The 21711-nt window shown below is 40.8% G+C and overlaps 1 protein-coding gene across 2 annotated transcripts in view; it reads left to right on the plus strand.

The window, feature by feature from the left end:
• Positions 1-11763: 11763 nt before the first annotated feature.
• The window catches only part of ABLIM2 (actin binding LIM protein family member 2), a 135621-nt gene continuing 125673 nt past the window's right edge, over positions 11764-21711 (plus strand). For both annotated transcript variants that reach the window (XM_034064919.1, XM_034064920.1), the window contains exon 1: positions 11764-11816. In XM_034064919.1, the coding sequence (XP_033920810.1) occupies positions 11801-11816 (16 nt within the window). In that variant the 5' untranslated portion in view covers positions 11764-11800. The remainder of the gene's footprint in view (positions 11817-21711) is intronic.

Consider the following 21711-nt stretch of genomic DNA (forward strand, 5'->3'; position numbering starts at 1 on the left):
CATTAGTGTAGAGTGCATTGCAGCAGGCACTACATGAGAACAGAACACATTGTCCACCCCAAAATACATTATCTCAGATATCTCTAGTCAGCAGCATCACAGTGTTCAAGGTATCAGGCCATTGACCAGACATGGTAGGTGTGTTGGCAAGGGGTGTTGTCCTGAGACACATCAGAGAGAACCTGTGGGACCAGGCAGCACCTGTAGAATGTGTTTTGAGGGGATGGGTTGTCCCATGCAGCACTGCTGCCCTCCTACAGTTCTTGCCAGTGGGAACAGAAAAAAAACCTGACCTTTCAGATGCCTTAGAGACCTTAGTTATGACCCCTGCTAACCTGTCTCAAGGATCATGCAGTTAAAAGTTAGCTTTAGACTTTATAAACTAGGTATTAATTACAAGTCATGCTCTCATTTACCTTACTTCATCCTGTCACACCATGTTAATATGAATTATAAATGGTACTTCATGCTGACTGACCAATCTGTTCCTGCAGTATGCTTGGGAACTCTCCATATTTCCAGAAATTATGAAACTGGAAGGTATTCAAATAATTGTATAAATCACAACTAACCAATCATCCCACAGGGCTCTCCTCCCACAGGAATTAATTTGATATTGCACTATAGTGCAGTACACAAAGCATGTCACTTCAGGTTTAATTAATTTATGTAGTAGCTATGCCAACAGCATGAAATATCATGTTTCTGTCACCATTTTACTGACTGATTTTCTATGAGTTTCAAAACTGCCTAATCTTTTAATCACATTTTATTTGTATATTTAAGGATAATCTTTGGTTACATTTTATAACCTCAGTTCTTCACTGGTATTCCTATCACCTCTTATATATACTCAAGGTAGATTTGCAAAACAACCTAGATCATCAAACTGTATTTTTCCTAATGAATGCCAATCTTCCATCCTCTATTTTTATGGCCCAAATATTGCAGAACCTACCACCAATTAGTGTCTCTAAAATCTAAAAGAAAAATTATTAAAACAAATGACCGAGTTTTACCATAGAAAAGCTCAGTTAGGGGAAGTGCAACTCACTTAAGGAAACTAATAACAAAATAGCAACAACTGAACTCCAGGCTCCTAACTCCTCTTTCAATACCTTCTTAGAATCATACTATAGTTACAATCAGAAGGGACTTTCAAAGCTCATCTAGTCCAGCCCTTCCTGCAGTGGTCAGGGACTCTTCAACTACATCAGGAATCCTCAGCTTCCTCTGTGATTTTACACCAAAGCACATTTAATCATGCCATTCAAGGTACTTCAATTCTTGAGAGCATATATTGATATATGGTTTAAGTGGAAACAAAAAAACCAATCTTTTCTGCTTCAGGGTAATGACATCAAATGCTGGTCCTGGACTTCTCCTTGTTTTAATGAAACAGTACCAACCTGCATTACAGAAACTGAAGATATGAACAGCTGCTCTCATGAAATAACTCCAGAGACCAATATATTGTAGCAAACAGGAAAAACACAAAAGTAGCACAGCATGGTTTCCATATTAGTAATCTCATCCCTTATACTACTAGAAACTGTGCTACCTGTTCAGGTTTCCTTATGCAAAAAGATAGGCTTGAGAATAGGCCACCTTTAACTATTAAAGTTTCATGAAGACTCAATGGCCTTGCTTATGTTGGGCTGTCCCTGATCTTTTCAGGATTATTAAAAGAAGCCAAAAGGCAGAGGACATTGCGTGTTGAAACAAGACATTTCCTCTAATTGTCTCTCTCTGGCATTGCTTTCATCATCCTGTTTGTCTGCCTTTCTGCAGCTGCATGTTTGTCTGACTGCTTTTCACTGCAGCAGCTTGGTTTAGAAAAACAACACATTTCAATATTAAGGCCAATTATACCTTCCAATATAACTATTATTCCATCACAGCTGGATGCATACCTATGAAGTAGTCTACTGCCAAAGGGACTGAATTCAACATATAAGCAGAGTGAAATGTAACTTGTTTGACTGATAACTAATAGCAAATATCAGATTTAGGCAAGAAAGGATCTTCTTACCTGCTTTATTAAACTCCTGTCTGATCTCTTTCTTCTCAAGTCCACTTAATGTTACAAAGCTTATTTCCCCTTGCTGAACCCTATCATTAAAGAACCTCTTTGTTTCACAGTTTGATGAAATTTGCATTCTTCACTATTTACAGCTGTCATGACAAGTTTGAAATCACACAATATATTGCTTTCTTGGTTAAATTAATCTCAATCAATTCTTATTTTACCCAGTGATTGAGGTATTTTCACTTACAAAGAAATGTAACATCACACAATCTGTACTGCAAAGTTCACAAAGAATTCTCACTTCAGCCCCTAGATGTGAAATATCTCCAGCCTGAAGTGTGATCTCACAGTGGCAACCTTTTACTTAGCAAACTTACTGAAATAGTTATATTGATTTTAGCAGGCTTAGCAGCATACATGGGTATTAGTTGTGTTATGTTCACACAATAGTTACACAAAAATTCCACAGACATAGGTTAAGCCATACGTTTCCTTTTGATTAGCATGTTATCTCTCCACAGTAACTACATACAGAATTAACTAAAGAGTTAAAGTGTTTTTTCATGGAGTCCTGGCATCTTTCATGTGCCTGTTTGGAACTCAGATAGCTTTACTTCCCCCAGGTCCTGAAAAACACACTACCAGCTCCATAGCCTGCTTCAGAAAGGAAAAACAGAAAACATGAAAAGAAAAATATACTGTCATCCATCTGTACGGAAATGCTGTCGCCTTGTAGTCTGCAGGAAAATGCTGAGTCAAAACATCCAGCTGTTACACCACTTAAACAGTTCCTAAGCTATTTATCCCGCTCTCAAAATGACAGCTAAGTTCACTTACATTTACCAAGTGTTTTTAATAGATGTTACTGAGGCTGTTATTCCTCAGCACAAGCAATAACACAGTACACACCTGACAGAGCTCCCTCCTAAGTTTGGCAGCTCCTTGAGAGCCACTGTTACTCACTTGAGGACATTTTTAGCCATCACTAAAAAGCCAACATGGTCCTACTAAGGAAATAATTTGGGCTTATATCCAAATCACAGCAAGCAACAAAGTTGTGATCAGATTCCCTGCTTGATCTCAGCCATGACATGGACCATAGACCTCCATGTATTAGAGAAAGAGAAGCCTTCTAAAATAACTTCATCAGCTGAGAATAAATATTGTCACTTACCACTTGGAAGACTAATTGTTTCCTTCCTTTTCTCTCTAGGTCACCAGGATTTATTTTCTGCCCTATAGAAATAACAACCTCCTCAAATAAGGCACAGACTTTCAAGCTGCACATGGCACAGAAAGCTTTTACTTCTCAATCACCCAAAGCCAAAAGCATTTAGACAGTTTGTATTCACAGGCTTCAATATAGGGAATGAGTTTTCTCTGTTTTTGTTTCATTTCTAAAGTGAATTTAAATTTCTTTTATCTTATTTACCAGGATTAACAAACCACTTGGTAAATAAGGCCTCCAAAACATCTAACCAAGCCTTCAGGATTGAGGTAACACATTGACATGGAAACAAGGATTCTGTTCTTCAAACCTCCAACTATTAAAAGGAAAACAAATGCCTACATGCAACTCAATTAACACTTGAACCTTCCCCCCCCCCCCCCCCCAAACACCAGCTAAAAGAAAAAGGTGATGAAATATCTCTTACACTTAACAAACTAAAATCCCACCTTTTATAGCCTTGCAGGTTATTTAAACTAAAAAAAAAGTGGGGGCAAGGGGGAAGATTTCCTTTTATAACCAGGTGAATTGATTTATCATTAAAGGCTAACTTTTTCCAGCTGCTTGAAGTTTGCAGATAGAAGTAAGAGTTTATCTTTAAGGAAACCTTCTTATAGATAGCCAGGAAGTACATAGTGATATATAGAGATTATATATTATGTTGCTCAAATGAATTTGATCTCTCTTTTCCTTCGAAGAAATCTTTTCCATGTTAGGCATTCAGAAAATGGCACTAATCAAGATCGTTTCCCAAATGAGATCTCTCACTTAGGTTGTCATAGTTTTTCTGCTAGCTTTTAAAACAGAGAAAACTATGTCAGTGTAGCTGAAGCATTTTATTGTAAGGAGTAGAGCAGAAAGCCATGGCTGCTTGGTTTTAAAAAGAATGGGGAGGAGCAGCAGCAGTGAATATTTAGATCTGCTCCAATTCTTTCTCCCTTTTAAGGATTTGCATAAATGTATGCTATTTGAAATACATTTTTATATTTCTATACACATATTCACACTCTTTTTTACTAGGGTGCTAAAGCACTTCTGGGATGGATAAAAAGACTTCTAACATAGAAGCACTTGCAGTCCTTTGCTGTACACTGAAACACTTAATTTGCAGCACAGAAATTTCACCCATCTGCTTGGTGATTCTGCTTAGTGCTAGAAAATGCGGGGTGAGGGAACTTTATTTATGGGAGCTTGAATATACATGGAATGCAGATATCTCTTGAGCTAATTATGGTATTGAGGAAGTAAACTTTGACTTACATACGCATCCAAAGTGGAGGACAGTTATTTCAATAGGACAGATATCAGCACCATGTCCCAGTATTTAAAGGGTGGCTACAAAGAAGATGGAGAGTCCTTTATACAAGGAGTCACATGGAAAAAGTGAGGAGTAATATATACAAGTTACTGCTGGGGAGATTCCAGTTGGACACTAGAGAATATTTTTCACAGTGAGAGCAATCAGTCATTGGGATAATCCCCACAGGGAAGTGGTGGGCTCCCCAATATTGAACACTTTCATGATTTGTCTGGGCAGCGTGGACATCTAGTGTAGGTCTTGCTCTATCTGGAAAGATTGGACCAAATGACGCTTGAGGTCCCTTTCAACCTGGTATTCTATGATTCTGTGATTAAATATGGATTCAGTAGAAATGAAGGCTCACTTTTTCCTCTGCTGATGCTCTGTGGAAGAAGGTACATGAAGGAATAGCTGGAGGGCCCAAAATGATGATAGCCACCAGCCTAGAAACAATTGTAGAACTGCGATTTATCACCTTTAATCTCTGTGCCATTCATGAGCTGCAACACAGTTTAGTGTCAGTAGCTTCTGTGTAAAACAGAATGAATGTTGGTGGTAGGCATGCTGTATGAGGAGTTTTGCTTTGATCAAGGTAGCCCAAAATACTATCTGCTTATAGTTTTGGATTAACATCTTCAGGCACCTAAATGTCTATGGTATCAAAAAACCTATACTGATGATTTTGCGTTCAAAAATAACTGTAAAATTCTGCATCAGTGTAAAACCAGTAAATTAATTGGGATTCTTCCAAATTACTGCTGCCCTCTAGCTGAGACCTGAAGAAGGGCTCACGTGTGAAAAATGGAGTCCATTTTTTGCAGCTTCATCTGTAGGTATGTGTTGCAATTTCTACTAATATCTTTCCTCTCATACCTATCCTTTCAGACCACTTAGCCACAGATTAAAAGATATAAAAGATATAAAAAGATATAGATATAAAAATATAAAGGTATAACAGATATAAAAAGATGATAATAAACACAACAAGCACACCACTTTCTGCTTCTGAAGTATCCAGCCTTTGTGCGCTTGGGGCAGAATGTCGTAGAAGAAGAAAATCTATAAAAGGCATAGTGTGACCAAGAGTCTTGAGAAATATCAAGAAAGATCTGAGGCACAGCGGAGCTTTTCTTAATATGGATCTGAAAATAATCTAAGTTGTAGATGCTTCCAGTCTGAAATTTGGCCTTGGAACCATTTCACGATCCATTTATGGATTTTTGATGAAATGAAATGTACTTTCATTTACCGTCACAGCCAATAGTGATGTTAAGATGTGAATGTATGGGGGCATTCTATTAAAAGATTCTTAATACATTTAAGGGCATGTAACTAAACCCCAAAATTATAATAAGTATCAGCTCCATTAAATGCACAGTATGTGCCATGTCCATTCCTTATATACAGTGACATTTTCTCCACTTTCCCATGTTTGAAAGAAAAAAAATACACATTATGTTTCCATTCCTTCTTATTTTCTAGTTAGCATCTGTGCATGTTATCCAGAAACCTCACCCAAACCTTTAAGTTATCTTTTAGGTAGGCCTGGCCCAGGCCATTACATTACATACATCCTTCACTTTGTATCAAGCCTGGAGAGCAAAACTGATAGTACAAGACAGTTTTAACACAGCTGAGGACACACATAGAAGTATTCAGTCACAGCTGTATTTTTCCAGGGTCTAATGCCTACACGCCCAGGTACATTCCTTGGCAGAGTGTGCCAGAAGCTTCTGTAAGCTGTCACGCATCTCATCAGGCAAAGCCTCAGTGACAGTGCTGTGGCAGGATTTTGTCACCCAGGAAGCATGATGCTGGTTTTCTTTTTCTTTTATGTCAGAGCAGTGCTGGAAATGCAATGTAAGGTGAGCAGTAAGAAACCAGCCTATACTGCAAAATAAGAGTTAAATTGACTTGGGTCCAAGGATTGTAATATTGTCTCCTACAAGTGACAAGCTGTAGCTTCAAATAAAGACCAAGGAGTCACACTTACAAGAGATCACAATATGCTTAATAAGCATTAACCACTCTGTAAAGGCAAAAAAAGGGACAGTATTATAATTCTTGCCTGTTTACTACAGAGAGCACAACATTATTTACATGTTTACACTCAGGAGTACTGATGCCATGGTTCAACAGGCTGTGTAAATTGCACTGAAATCCCTGCAAACTTCATCTGCCATTCCCAAATTAAAATTTCATTTTTGCCACTGTTTTTGCAAGTGTAGTGACTTTTGTATTATTCATGCTCTGGCTCGGCTCTTCCCCAAACCATCCTTTGCACTTGTATTTCTGCACGTTCCATTGCTGTATCCTGGGTGTTGTCATTCTTGTGTATAAATCATATTGTGATGTTAATCATAACTTGCTAGATTTCCTGTCACATGCAGCAGTCTGTGATATTAAAATGTATTTGTTCTGACCCACTTCCCAAAAGCTGACTGCTGACATGAGAGAACAGTCCCTGATTGTCCCGCTGGAACAAAGATTTCTTTCATCCTCAGCCATTGTTCCCTTTGATGTTATTTCACTCTTGCTGTCTTCAGAGTTTCCCTGGGAGTTTTATTTGATCATAGTGCATTTAGGTTTGTAATGGGTAATTGATGTCTAAGTTATAACTGCTGATGCAATATTTATATTCTTCCCACAGTGTGAGAGGAGGTTCGCCTGGAAGTTTACTGACATCTTGATAGTTCGATGCAGACATCTCAATATAGTGCTACGTTATTATTTCATTATAGCTGCTTCACGCTAATTCATTATTTATAAACACGTGTACTTCTGGCTCAGTGAATAGTAGGCAATTTATTTCCATACCCAGAATCTCATTTTAAGATCCCAGCCTGTTACTCTTCTGGAACTGCAGACCTGACTTATATTTCATTTACTGTCAATGTCATACGGATACAACAAACACAGTAAGGTGGTAGAGAGGTAACACTGTCACAGGCACACACTGGTTTACAAACACAAGTGTGGTTTATTTTGGCAGCTGTCCCAGAACCAGTAATTCCCAGATACGGTAGTTTTAATGTCAAAAATGGCATAACGCAGATATGGGATTAGACATAAAATTAGACTAGTTGATGTCTAATTACACAACTCTAATTTATGTGGGGTTTTTCTGTTGTTTTGGGGTTTGTTTTGTTTTGTTTTCCATTTAGGACATTTTTAGAAGGATTTGAACAACTAATAGTATAGCTGACTCAAATTGACTTATTGCTCTTTTAAGTTTCACTCCAAGTTGTTATTTGACCTAAATGTCTTGTGATACTAGGTCAGCTTTGAATGTGCAGCCAAGGGCCAACTTTGTAAGGTTAAACAGCTGTTTGAATATGTGGTCTTCTATATTCTGGATTAGCATGCAAATCACTTCTGACAACTGGCTGACGGTTTTTTCACAAGTATTTTTTTGCTCAACAGAAAAAGGTTCTGCTTCATTCCCTGTGCACAAGTCCTGGTTTCTCTCCCTGGTTGCTCTCCATCATCAAAGTTCTTTTAAAACATGACCCCTTTCCTGCTCAGTTGTCAATGACCTACAACGCCTTGCAGACAAAGAGACAAGCAGAGGCCTGTGGCCTCCCCACTGTTGGAAAGTTCAGAAGTATCAGAAAGAAGCCCTTCAGCTGGACATTCCTTCCTACCCAAACTATCTCATGATTCTATGGTGCTTCAAGAAAAGTACTAAATAAAAATAGTGTGTGACAACTTTGCTGTGAAACCAGGCTTTAAAATAATGGTTTTATTTAATTGAATGCTACCCCAGTTGGATTCCATCAATTTTGAAGTAATGTAAAAAAAATGAAGAAAGTGCCTTTTGATGTGCTTAGCTTCATTCAGACACACAGGGGAAAAAACAAACTTGATATTGAGCTATACCAACTTCTGCAAGGGTGTGTATTTTGTCCATAAATATCCAGTATCCTTAACATACAGAAGCATGCAGTCAAGTGTAATGCTAATACCTGTTAATGAATATACACTATGTTGATTGCTGTGGTTTGGTGCTTGCTCTTTTTCCTTTACATGAAGCCATATTCCCTTATATGTCAAGGGAAGATAATAAAGATATATTCCCTTATATGACAAGGATGCATTTCTGATAACTGGGATGATTAGGAATTCAAGATAATGAAGATTTTTTTTCCAATACAGTGCAGGATGCATGAGTGTGCTTAAGAAACACATACAGTTTAAAAACTCAGGGACAGTAAAGTGCAGTATAAAGTCTTCCATAGCACTTTCTATATATTATTAGTGGAGAAATATACTGAAAAGTAAACTTTTTTTACCTCACATAAACTTTCTAAGCTTTTCAAAAAAAATAATGATGCTCTTAAAAGAATTCAGGATGACATTGAGGATGTGAAGGGAGAAGCAGGACCATCAGGATTGCCAAGTGCCAATTCAATTTCCAGTAATGACAGAAGAGGTGCAAAGTGCTGACAGTTTAGAGGCTGGCTTTTCAGCTTTCTTTGCAGTGGCTGGACAAGCTGATTGCTTTTAAAAGTGAAATTAAAATCAAGAGATGACTGCCTACTAGTCTGAGAGTTGGGCTGGTAACAAGGGACTAAATCTGACAGTGCCCCAATGTGTGTATCTCCCTGTTTTCAGGATAGATCAGAGTCTTGTCAGCTGTTTCCTCTGTGAGACTGGATGCTTGGTTTAAATCATTTAGGGTAAGCATTCTTGCAACTCTTTCCAGATGGTTTCACTTTGACTGTAAAGCCAACAGTTCCACCACACCTTTGCTATCAGCACTTGCAAAGCCAACTTCCTTAACAGAAGAGACAATGTCTTTTCTGGAGAGCAAGGAGAACATAAAATCCAATAGAATTCAGAACAAACTCTGCAACTCTTTTTATCAGAGACCACTCAAATACTGAATTGTGATCTCTTCCCAAGTAATGCTGGTGTCATCTATGATTACTCCCTGGTTCATTAGCTGGAGAAATGGGGTCTTACCAGTGGCAGAACATGACTATTCTGTGGGTCATGGGATCTCCTAATTAAGCTTATGGCATCTGGCATTGTCTTAAACAAGGAGAATTTTGGGGTTCATGACTTGCTTCTCAGAGTGTCCCCTAAAGTCTGGCACCATAAGCATTTGTGTTGTAACCTGGGCTTTGCAGTTGTTTCTGTGACAGGTAGGCAGAACTTCCAAAATCCTCTTGTGCCCACAGCTGTTTAATTTTCACTACATCCAGTACTGACTGCAGGCCCACCAACTTCAATATAACAAAATATACTTAATTTAGCTTTTAAAGCAACACTTCTGCCTAGCCAGGGGCTTACTAGCATCATTCAAGGATTGTCCTAAACTCATGATTATATGCAAAGATAGTTCATTATTAAAAACACATTGCAGTGATGCTAGAAGCCAGATCTCATTGGAATGAGCACAGAACAGGCAAGATATCCATCTGGCTAACAGCCACAACTGAGGTGATTTACATATTTCTACTAGTGAGATATGTAAGATAGATCCACACATGGATATTCATTCATCACCTGCATCTTAGTGAAGCTCCACAAGGCCAAATGCAACTCAACTGCATGCATCAATACAGCTGGGCAGCTCAGGAGAGCTTTCAATGGAAAATGCGTGATAGAAGATTGCAGGATGGAAAACAGGTGATAAAAATGCTTAGCAAACATGATGTTAAAGAATCAATGATGCAACTCCAAAATGAAGCACAGAAAGTGACAGATAGGAGTGTGGCACTGAACTTACAAGTCATCAGTTTTAAGCAATGACTAATTAGAGTAGGAGTGAAGGAAGGGTGGAATCTGATAGAGCATGAGTGACACAGAGAAAGTGAATAGGGAATCAAGTTATTTGATGTTTGCTATCTCTTCTACGACAAGAAGGAGCAGGCATCAAATAAAGATAGTAAATAGGAGGATGGAAGCAAAAGCTGATAGCTCTTCATACCACGCATAATTCAGCTGTGAAATCCCTCTCCCAGGATGTTGTAGTTGCTTGAAATGTTCATGGGCTCAAACAATAATGGGACAAGATAATGGAAGAACATCCATGGAAGGTTCTTCAATACAAAGAACACATCTGGCTCAGGAAGTTCCCTCTGTTGGTAACTGCCAGGACTGGGGAACTGGGCTGGACTGTCTGATTCCATATAGCTGCTCTGAGTGGAGGACCACATACTTGCCAATGGCAACAACTATCTCCAGGGGTTCTCAGTTCACACTAACAAAAGACCACAATTCCCTATCAAATCAGGACGTATAAACACTGCTACAGCGCTTATCTCACTTCAGTCACTGGTGCTGGATAGGAAAGGTCTACAGGTTTTTATGATTACAACTATTACTTCAATTTTAACTTTTAGATACCTGTTGCTGGAAAAGAGCATAATAAGCACACCAATATACATGCACAGCAAGCCTTCATACCCTGTTTCCTCATGTTGTTACAGTAACTCCAAGCTGCCCTAAAGCCCGTCTGAAGTCAGCATCAGCAGAGCTGTGCAATATGTTTACCTGACTGTGCCTAGCTCCTTCTGGGTTTGTTAAATGTTTGAGTATTTTTAAAACATTATTTCCTCCAGAACTACAACAGACTTTCAGGTTGATGACATACTGAACAAGCTGGCTTTAATAAAACACTGTGCATCCTTGTACTTCAAATATGACAGATCAGTGAGCGTTCACCTGCTCCAGAGAGCACTACCTTCCCCCTTAAACAACTAGACTTGCTGCCAAACACCTTCCGTGCGGTGCAGTGCTGCCTGGAGCATAAGCTGAGCCGAGGAATGATGCAAACATCCTCACCATCACTCCCTGGCCCTCCTGGGGCCATGCTAAAGCACCTGCACACCAACTTGTCCTGCTCGAGCATCATACGCACTGAGCACAAGGTCAGGCATGGAAAGGAAAAGGAAGACCTCAGCCGGGAGCAAGGAGATGGATGGAGAACAAGGTGAGCTCAGACTGCGGCTCTTGAGGCAGCGGGGACGTTGCTGCTGAGAAGGGGGGGCTGCAGCAGCTTTACCCGCAGACGCGGCAGGGCCGACCCCCCCCCGCCCGGCCGCAGCACGGCTCGGGGCTGCCTACACTTCCCAAGGTGCCCGCCGCTCCGTTCCGCGCCGTTCCGCGGCACCTGCCGTCGGGGGCGGAGCGCGGCGGCGCTGCCCGCTGCGGGCGGGGATGGTGCCGCCCGCGGGGGCGCGGTGACGGGCGGCGGCGGCAGCAGCAGCGGCGAGCGCGGCGCCTCCTGCGCGCCATGAGCACCGGCACAGGTAAGGGGCTCGGGAGCAGCCCTGGGGGTCCTCTTTGTCATTGGGAGGGGACCGTGTCCCTGCCCCGCCGGGTCCTGTCCGCTGCGGTGCTGGACGCTGCTGTCCTAAACCCGTATTACATACGCGAGTGTACGGGCGCATAGCCCGGGGGAAAGCTGTCGCAGCCGCAGCCGGGCGGGAGGAGCTGCGGCTGTCGGGACCCGGTGCGGGGGGCTCCGGCTCCACCGCCCCGGCCCACAGCGTCTTCCACACCCCGTCTCCCACACCGCAGCGGTGGGGACCCATGTCTGGCCTCCCCCCCGCCGCCCCGGCGGCACCCCGCAGCAGGGCTCTGGGTGTCTGTCTCGCCCCGGCCCCGCGGTGAGGTTGGCTGGAAGGGTGCTGCTCGCTCGCTGCCCAGCACCCCAGGGGTGGGAGCTGCCGGCTCTTCAGACGGGGGTATTTGGGTTAAATGCTCGGGCTCTGCTGCTGGTGGTGGAGAAGGTGAAAATCGTGGAGGTTTCGTGGAGCCCTAGGCGGGATTTGACACCCGGAGGGCTCCAGTTGCCCTGGGTGATACAGGAGTAATTTACCCTGTGATACAAGCAGAATTTGAGAACTGACTTGGAAACGTGTTTTCCGGCAATTCAGCTTTCATCTGTGTGGTGAGGCAGCGGGGGGTGGTTACTTCAGAGCACAGCTGATGGCAAAATATTACAGTCCTTAAGGCAAATACAAGGTTGTGCTTAAGGGAAAGGGGGAGGTTTGGGGAGCTGATTGTGTATTTCGTTTCTGAGGGTAACTATAGCTGCTAAATATACCTTCTGCCACAACAACAGGGACACATTGAATAGCTGCAATTACGTGGTGGTTCTGTATGTCAACATCCTTAATCATATCACATCCTCACAGCGAGCCAAATGTGAGTTTAGCACAAGCAACGAGGAAAACAAGCTCCCTGTTAGAGCAGGGTGAGACCTGGGATCAGGCACCTGCCAGAAACCTCAGCTAAAAGCCTAATTTGGCATTTCATAGGTCTGCTGAAGGTGTAGATGGTTCCATGTGTGCTGATCATCCACATTCCCACAGGGTCTGTAGATGAAATGTCCTCTCTGGGGAAGTGTCCAGGCCAAGACAGGTGCCCATAGGTGCAGGCAGAGTGTGTACTGCAGGGTGTATTGAATCGTGTGCTGGGAATCCTGGGTCTGTTCTCTGACTTTGAAGACATGGTTAAAGCAGATGGTGACATACATCTGCAATGGAGATGATTAAATTCCAGCCCAGAATCCCATCCTCAATTGTCCATCTGTAATTTGGAACTGAAGAATATGAAATACTGTGAAACATTTACATTCTGTAGTGGTAGAACTGAGGCTGGTAGAGGGAATATTAAAGTCCAAAGTTGTATCTCTATATTATTTAAAAAGCCAATCAAATAGTAAAGTTATAAACCCAGTAGTAGACTTAGTGCATAACAGTCTAGTGCAGAGGATACTTGACACAATTCGATTGCTGTAATTGCACCAAACATGGTGTAAATGAAATAGCAAAAATGAACAGTGCCAAGATAAAAATAACATCCTGGGAAAAAAGAGAGTGGAAAAAAACCCTGAGAGTTCTGTGCTCTCATTTGAAAGAATAACCAGCACTTTGGGGAGTATTGAATTTAAGTATAGGTTTAGCTCTGATGTTCCCAAATTGTGATTTTTTTGTATGTCCACATGTAAAATTATTTACAATCAATTTTAATGGTAACTTGAACATCAGAAGCCCACATCTATTCTGCAAAATCAATGGAAATTTTCCATTAACATCAATGGGGCAAGTATTGTACAGCAAATTCAATGCCACAATTTGACTAAAATCACTGTTTCCAAAAGATTTATACCAAAATTACAATGGAAAGGCTATAATTCAAAAGTTTGGTGTTTACTGTAACAGAAGGATGTTTCTGGTGCTGCAAAGAAAATAAGGGTGTAGCATGGTCTTAAAATCAGCCCCACACGAGGTTCAAGTGATTGCTGCATTGTTTGGTAACCCAGGAGAAATACCCGCTCTTCCTGTTAATCTTGAGATGGAGTAAACTGTTGTGGGTCTGTGCTTGTTGTGTCAGAAACCTTTGCTCAGGCTGTGTCCCCTCTTCTGCTGATGCATCATATCATTAGCTATCTGTGTCAAGAGGGTTTCAGGATACCCTGTGACGCTGCCTTGCTCTTTTAACTGTAAGATTTAGCATTAGGTATAGAAATGCTTATATTTGGTAACCATGATTTGTTTGTCATACATAGATACAGGTAATATAATTTCAAGTGGCTCAATAGTAATACTTTGAGCCATTATTCCACATTAATGAGTTGTAGATGCATGCTATAATTTTAAATCTAGAAAGCATATGATTATGTGGCATAGTAAAACTGTAAATGCATTATTACTGTAGTGATAGGGCAAGAGATAATGGGCTCAAATTGAAACAGAGGGGATTTTAAGTTAGCTATAAGGAAGAAAATCTTTGCTGTGGGCATGATGAGGTGCTGGAACAGGAAGCTCAAGGAAGTTGTGAAAGCTCCATCTCTGACAGTGTTCAAAGTCAGGTTGGATGGGGCTTTGAGCAACCTGGTTTACTGGGAGATGTCACTGTCCATGGCCAGGGAGTGGAACTGGATGAGCTTTAAGGTCTTTTCCAACTCAAACCATTCTGTTATTCTGTGTTGTAATTAGATTTTTCTGAGTATGATTTTCATCAGCTGCCTTCCATATACTTACCATTGATCTTGGCTGAAGCTGTTCCTAAGACCCTGTTCAATGCTTTTTATGCTCTGGAGATTTGCATGGCATGGCTGTACTTGCAGGATTCTAAATGTACTTTTGTATGTTTATAATATTATTGTCAATTTAATATTTCAGTTCTTTGTCATCTTGAAGTAATAGCAAGAACAATAGAGTAGGTTTAAAATTTGAGATTGATAAAATGAAGTTCCCCTCAATTCCCAGAAATAGGGTAAAATGGTGTTAATTACATTGTAGGTGAATTATCTTCTATTAGGTTAAATTAAATGTCGTGACACAAATTCACATGGCTATTTAGTCTTTAAACTATTAAAGGGAGAATTTGGTGGCATGGATCAGAGAACAGCTAATGGAGTGTCACAACCCAAATGGAGCAGGAACACAGTGATTCTGGTTACAAAAGAGGTTATGCTGGTTGGTCACACAGAGTCCTGCTCTGCTTAGAAGCTACTCAGTTCCTTTTCAGTGTTCACATACAGTTATGCTGATAGGAATCATCTCTGGAGACAATAATATGACTGTTTCAGACTGCAGTATATATTCAGTTAGATACAGTGTTTTACTTTCAGCCTTTCATTTTGAACACTAGAAGAAGAGAGCATTGAATTACTAGATAGGAGCAGCAAGGTCTCGTCTTGCTTTGGAGTTCTCCAATTAATTGAACATGTGCAGATTCTAGTGTGCAATCCTCCAGGTTTTGTAATTAAGCAGAAGTGAATCTACTTTATTGCCTTTTTAGCCATGTTTCCCTGAAAAAAGGAGTAATGGCACACATTTCCTGATTATATTTTCTTCCTCTGAAGTTGAGCTGCATAGACTGTGTGTAATTTCTTAGATTGTAAAAAAAAAAGAAATAGGAAGCCATATTTTAGGATTATTTAAGAGGTTTTGATTGAAGGCTCTTCTTTACAGCTCTTTAGAAATAGATTATAACTCAGTGTATGACATCTGTTATATGGCATCATGTTCTTGGATTGTAAGAATGTATAGCACAGTTATGAGAGGATGAAGTAGGTCAGAAGAAATAGGTGATAGTACATCAGCTGGTAACTCTGGACTGCCACAGGCCTTCATGTGCTGCCCCAGCACTGCTGCAAATCCCTAGAAAGGTGGCTGGGTCTGCTCTAAGAAAACAGAACAGATATTTGGCTTTCTGAGCGAGGTCTATTTCTTGCCAGTTTGCCTGTTTGCAGTGCAGCATCTGTACAGTAAGAAGAATCCTCTGTGTCTGGTATCTTTACACATCTGACTGCTATTGCTGTACAATGTTCAAGTCAGTGTACTTTCATTTTTGCTTCTCAGGATGTTATGTACTTAATGCCCAATAACCAGCTTTGTCATAAAAACATAGAGGGCTAAAGAAATATACAGACATTTGAAGTATTGTTCAAAGCATGGCTACTGAGGCTGACTTTTCCCTCTCTTGCTGCCTTCTATGCAATGGGCTGGCCAATGTTCAAGCAGAAGTGAGGAAACCCTGATTTTGATTTTTTGGTCATCCCCACTCCACATTCCACAAATTCAGGCTTTTAGCAATGGGATCACATCTATCTTGGCTGTTGTTAACTTTTAAGCTCACTACTGCATTTTCCAGTCCTGCTAGCGGATTGCTGGTGCTATTAACTCACCTTTGGACCTTGGGCTCTCAAACCAAGCATTCAGCACTAACAATAATGAATTAAACATATGTGTGTGGAAATGGGATGTGCCGCTTGGGGCTTTTCGAAGCAGAGATGGGGAAGTGCCTGGATGAGAGAGCCAGCAGAGCTGTGTCTCTGCACAAGCCTGGTGTCAGGTGCAGGGCAGTGGATGGGCCCTTGAGATTATTGGACAATTTGCTGGCTCACTGTCTGCATCCTTAAATATAACCTTAAGGAAAATATTTCTGAATTTAGATTATTCCCCATGTCGAGATCCGTTAGCAATGTGTCCAGGTCCTTAGCTGCTATCATCTGAAGTGTTGGGATGGTTTTTTCACAGCTTATTAGTTGATATTCGTTCTCTGAAATATAGATGGAGCATTGTTTTGCATGAAGCACAAGTATTTATTTTTCCATTTTGGAAAAGGCATGTGAGAGGAATATAAACTCCATTCAATGAATATTTCTGTCTGCTTTAGGAGCCATTTTTTCTCCCTTTCTCTGTAAAAGCAAGTAATTATTCTGCTGGCATTAGTCAAATTGATCAATGACTCTATTTTTGAGATTCTCCTGCTTTTATAGGATTGGTTGCTTGACCTATAGTTGAAGAAAAAGTCTAAATGGAGTTGGCCATAAAAAATAAACAGTTCTTAACTGTAAGAAATCACTACTGATATTTAAAGAGACTTTAATGTTCTTGTAACACAGGTGGGTTTTTTTTTGCTAGTGTCATATGTCAGTTGTTAGTGTGTAGTAGCTACACTCCAATGCAGTGGCCAGTTGCTTGGAAGCTTTCAAGTTGCTTTTCTGTCATTTCACGGGACACTCTCTAGTACTGGTTTATGGAGGGAAATAACTATCGTATAAATGTGGAGCACTAAACATACAGTTGTTGTGTTCATAGAATCATAAAACAGTTAGGGTTGGAAAAGACCTCAAGATCATCAAGTTCCAACCCCCCTGCCATGGGCAGGGACACCTCACACTAGACCATGTCACCCAAGTCTCTGTCCAACCTGGCCTTGAACACTGCCAGGGATGGAGCGTTTACCAACTGCTTTGGGCAACCTGTTCCAGTGCCTCACCACCCTCACTGTAAAGACTTCTTCCTTATATCTAACCTGAACTTGCCCTGTTTAAGACTGTTTCAGAAGATGACAAAATGAAATTGAATCCCTTTGACATTGTTCGTATTGTGAAATCCTTGATGAAGTAGGAGTTGGTTTGATCCATATCATATGAAGAAGAAGCCACAGAACCTGTTCTGCTCAAAAGTGTCATGCAAGAGCTTTTGTCACTTTAGAAAATAGGTCATATACCGCCTTCTCCTCACAGGGCACTTGAGGTTTCATGTATAGCAGGGAATTTCAGAATAATACATAAGGTGGTTTACTAGTTGATGTCTAAATATATACTGGGGTCTTCTCTGCTGAGGAACACTAAGTAGGACTAAATGAATAGGCAGCTTTATATGCAGTGATTAACTTGGAGAGTTCACAAACCATTTTGTTTTTTTTGTCTTGACTTATTTTTACCTCTGTCAAGAGAGTTTATTGATGTACAAGTATTGCAAGTATTGCAGTTTAAAATTATACTAGTGCTGTAGAATTCATGGGAAATATTCTTTACTGTTTCCTTTTCATTTTAATCTTGGTTACTTTCATTTACTTTGCTCTGTTTACAAATCCTTTACCTTTCTTTTCTTCCTCATGTTCTCAGTATTGCAGACTTAGCTGGGACCTGCAAGTCAAACAGGTATTTCTGTTATGTTGTTAACAGACTACTGAGGATTTTTGGTAGAGTTCAGCTGACAAGTTTGGCTTTTTGGAGTCTTGAAGGGTTTGCATTGGTGCTTCTTTTGGCTTTGCAATACTAGCAGCATTAAAGCAACCACTCGGTTACAGTTTTAGATGCAACACAGATACAGAAAGATCCAGTCTCTAAGGTTGCATTGTGTAGGGCACAGAGACCAAAGGGAACCATGCAAGTGGGCTGTGTTGCCACTGTTACCCCTGATTACAGGAAGACAGGAATGGAAAAAGGTTTGCAGCCAAATCCCGTAACTGGGAAACAAGGCAATCAGGAACAGCTGGGGCTGTGTATGTACTGTGAGTTGTAGCGAGTGTCTGGCAGTGACTCCAACACCTCACCCCTGTGACTCGCACATATGCTCTCTGTTCTGCTGTCTGTTAACCTGGCTGTAAGTCAGGCTCAGAGAGTGCCAATTGTAGGGTTACTGCTCGTGGTCTGAGCCTTGGTGTGCTCAGCATCTCCTGCCCGTTTCAGACTAAATAAAACCTTGCTTTGGAGCAGCAACAGAAGTGTGCCTGAGTGCAGGTGGAAAGTAAATACTGGTGATGAGAGAGCAGTATGGTTTCTGTGCTGTCTTGACTGTCTTCATGACTAACAGTGTACACTTGTGTACAGCCTTTCCACCTACTTTGTCAACAGAGTCCAGCCCCAGATCCTACCAGGGTTCATGCAGCAAGCATGGTGAGAGGAGCTGCTGTGTGCATCACTGGAGTGTGTTGTGTAAAGAGAGATCTGCTTTTTTTCCTTCTGGAGAATATAAGGCCAAGCTGAGTTGTGGTCTTCAACCACCTGCCTTGAGCTGGACCTCTGGGCTTCTGGTCCAAACTTTTCTGTGGGTATCCAAAGTCATCCTTAAGCATGACTGCAGAGCTTCTGTTGAGTTGTGGTTAATCTTGGTTGTTTTATGAAGCCATTCACCAACTGTTCTTCCTGGCCTTGTTTTGATAGCTCAAAACCAGGAAAAACTAGTGTCAGCTTCAAGTATGGACATTTCTAAGCTCTCCTGCATCAAGCTCTGTGGATAAACAAGATTTATGCATCACAGATCAGCTGAACAGTTGCCTAAAGATGCAGACTTCTGTGAGTTATGTATATGCAGCTGCAGAGCCCTGCCTTGACTCAGAGATTGGTGTGAACATCTGGCTTCTCCATTCACTCTGGGACTTTGAAAAGTGCTAAGCATCCATCACCCACGGGTGAAGTCACTGTGAACTGCAGAGTGTTCTGTCACTCTGAAACCAGGACATTTATTTATGTCCTTAGTACAGAATTAGATGTTAACATTTTAACATCTTTATTCTAGCCATGGCTTTTCATGGTACCCAACTAAGATAACAAGCATCTCAGAGGCTGTCTTAATGTCTTGTTGGCTGTGAGACCACAAAAGCCTTTCTAGCATCTTCTTTAAGGCTTCTCTCCTTTATGTTTCAGTTTGCTGTATGACACATAAATTGTCATTATTTCAGATGATAACACTGTCTATACCAGCTCAGAATAAAGGTCTGTGTGGCTCAGCAGCCTGTGTCCAGCTGTGCCCATTGTTCTGACCTGGAAACTAATGGTAACAGTGTCTAATGGTGACTGTCTTGGTCTTGAATGTGTTCCAAGGTGATACTAAATGATGCATCACCTCAAATGCTTAGTTTTAGCTCATTTTTGGTTGTGTGGTCTGAATTTCATTGTCTGCAGAAAGCCAGCCTTACAATAAACTTCTACGTGTATCTTAATAGAGCTTCCCAGTTATACTGCTATAGATTTGATTGTGTCTATATTATTAATTGGATTTGACCTAAGAATGAAACCTAGGTTGTACTAAGGACCCTTAACTCCTGTTTTTCTAAACTTTGGGTTAAATAATCTCTCTGGATTTAAGTGATGTGCTGCATTTTCAGGAAACCTGCTGAAGTGATGGGCACCCATTTCATATTTCTTTTCACAGCTCTCTAATTTTAGCTTATATGTCTGAGCTTTTTTCCAATGTCAGAGTTGATTTTCTGTGGGAATAATATGGCCAGTGTGCTGTAAAGAAAATGAGACTGATATTAGGGTGATGCTGCCAGCTCTGAAGCAATGCTCGGCTGGGCTTTCTGCATCTTGACTCTGAAGCACATAAGATCTACATAGATCTAGAAGCGTGCTATAGTTATGCCTATTTTAGAAAGCAGGAAACAGCATAAGCTGCAAATTTAAGTTGGCAGAAGCAGCCTGGCTGCTAAGCTAGAGCTGTCAGGAACTGCCATAATGGTGGTTGGATACTTTCTTGATTTACCTGTCCTGTTATGAAATAGAAAAAGGCAGCTTCTGAGAGCCTTTCTCAATATGAAGGTACTGAATATTTTGGAAATATATAAGAATGCTGTATATTGGAGGTAGTCTCAGCTTCAGTCTTGGTAATTCTGATCACATACATGTTTTTCCCAAGGTTAATTAATTATGTATTTAATAGAGTGATGGAAATTCGCTATAAGCTCTTTGCACTGTGGGCATCAAAAAGCTCACTAGTTTCAGTTCTGAAATTCATCTTCTAGTTATTTATCTAAACTATTTTAATAACATTATCTAGGTTATGGGTCAAATTCAGTTGCTCAACTTAATCTTCTGCCACTTCCCTGTATAACTGGTTGTTTTCAGTCATGTATCACCATACTGTTTGCAAAACTAGAGCTGTCTTCCCTCAAGACAATTAAAGATAATTCGTTACTGTGAGGGTGGTGAGGCACTGGAACAGGTTGCTCAAGGAAGTTGTGGATGCCCCAACCCTGGCAGTTCAAGGCCAGGTTGCACAGGACCTTGAGCAACATGGTCCGTGGAATGTATCCCTGCCCTTGGCAGGGGGTTGCAACTAGGTGATCCTAAGGTCCTTTCTAACGCAGACCATTCTAGGATTCTATGATTCTATAATGAACCTGTCACTTCTCCTGATAGTCCATTTCTGTAGTAATCACTCTGTTGCTTAGAAAATGCTGTACCAATTTATATATATATATTTCTTTAATTAAAATTGTTTTCTGTTTTCTCTAATTGAACCTATTTTTCATGAGTGAATCGGTGAATGGCGAATGTGTTTTAAGGAGTTGTGCATCCAGTGTTGGTTATAGAGAATTCAGCAGTGGGTAAATAGCAAACCTTGATGTGCTAGAGCAAGCTTCCTACTCTCAGCCTGCTCTATGGCTCTGTACTGTGGATCTGGGTGGCAGGTCATGACTTGTGCAGGAAGGCAAAGGACTGAAGATTAACAAGCAGCCCCTGTGAATTTCCTAGGGAAATTAAGGTAATTGTACTGTGGAAAAAATTATGATATGGAAAGAGTTTCCACTGCATAGATACTATGGTACTAAGAAGAATTAACAGTTACCAAAGAACCTATATTGGTCACAGCCTCTTTGGCATTTCAGCTTGACAGCTATGTGTAGCACTTGAGCAGGAGGGAGGGAGGGAGGACTCTGGATGGACATAGAGCTACACATCCAGGAGAGCTGTTGTACTGACCTGTAAACAAGGCACCCTATATGTTTCACTCATTTTTGTCTCTAGGCAGAAATCTTTTCTGATGCTTCAGAGATGACCATGGCATCTGTCAGTGTTAAAGACTTTTTGTTAATGTATTTAGAGTTTTTGTTGCACTCTTTAGGAATCCTAAAGTTTTACAGCGTAAAGAAATTATTGCAATAAAAAAT

The sequence above is a fragment of the Melopsittacus undulatus genome, chromosome 7, assembly GCF_012275295.1.
Source record: "Melopsittacus undulatus isolate bMelUnd1 chromosome 7, bMelUnd1.mat.Z, whole genome shotgun sequence".
NCBI lineage: Eukaryota > Metazoa > Chordata > Aves > Psittaciformes > Psittaculidae > Melopsittacus > Melopsittacus undulatus.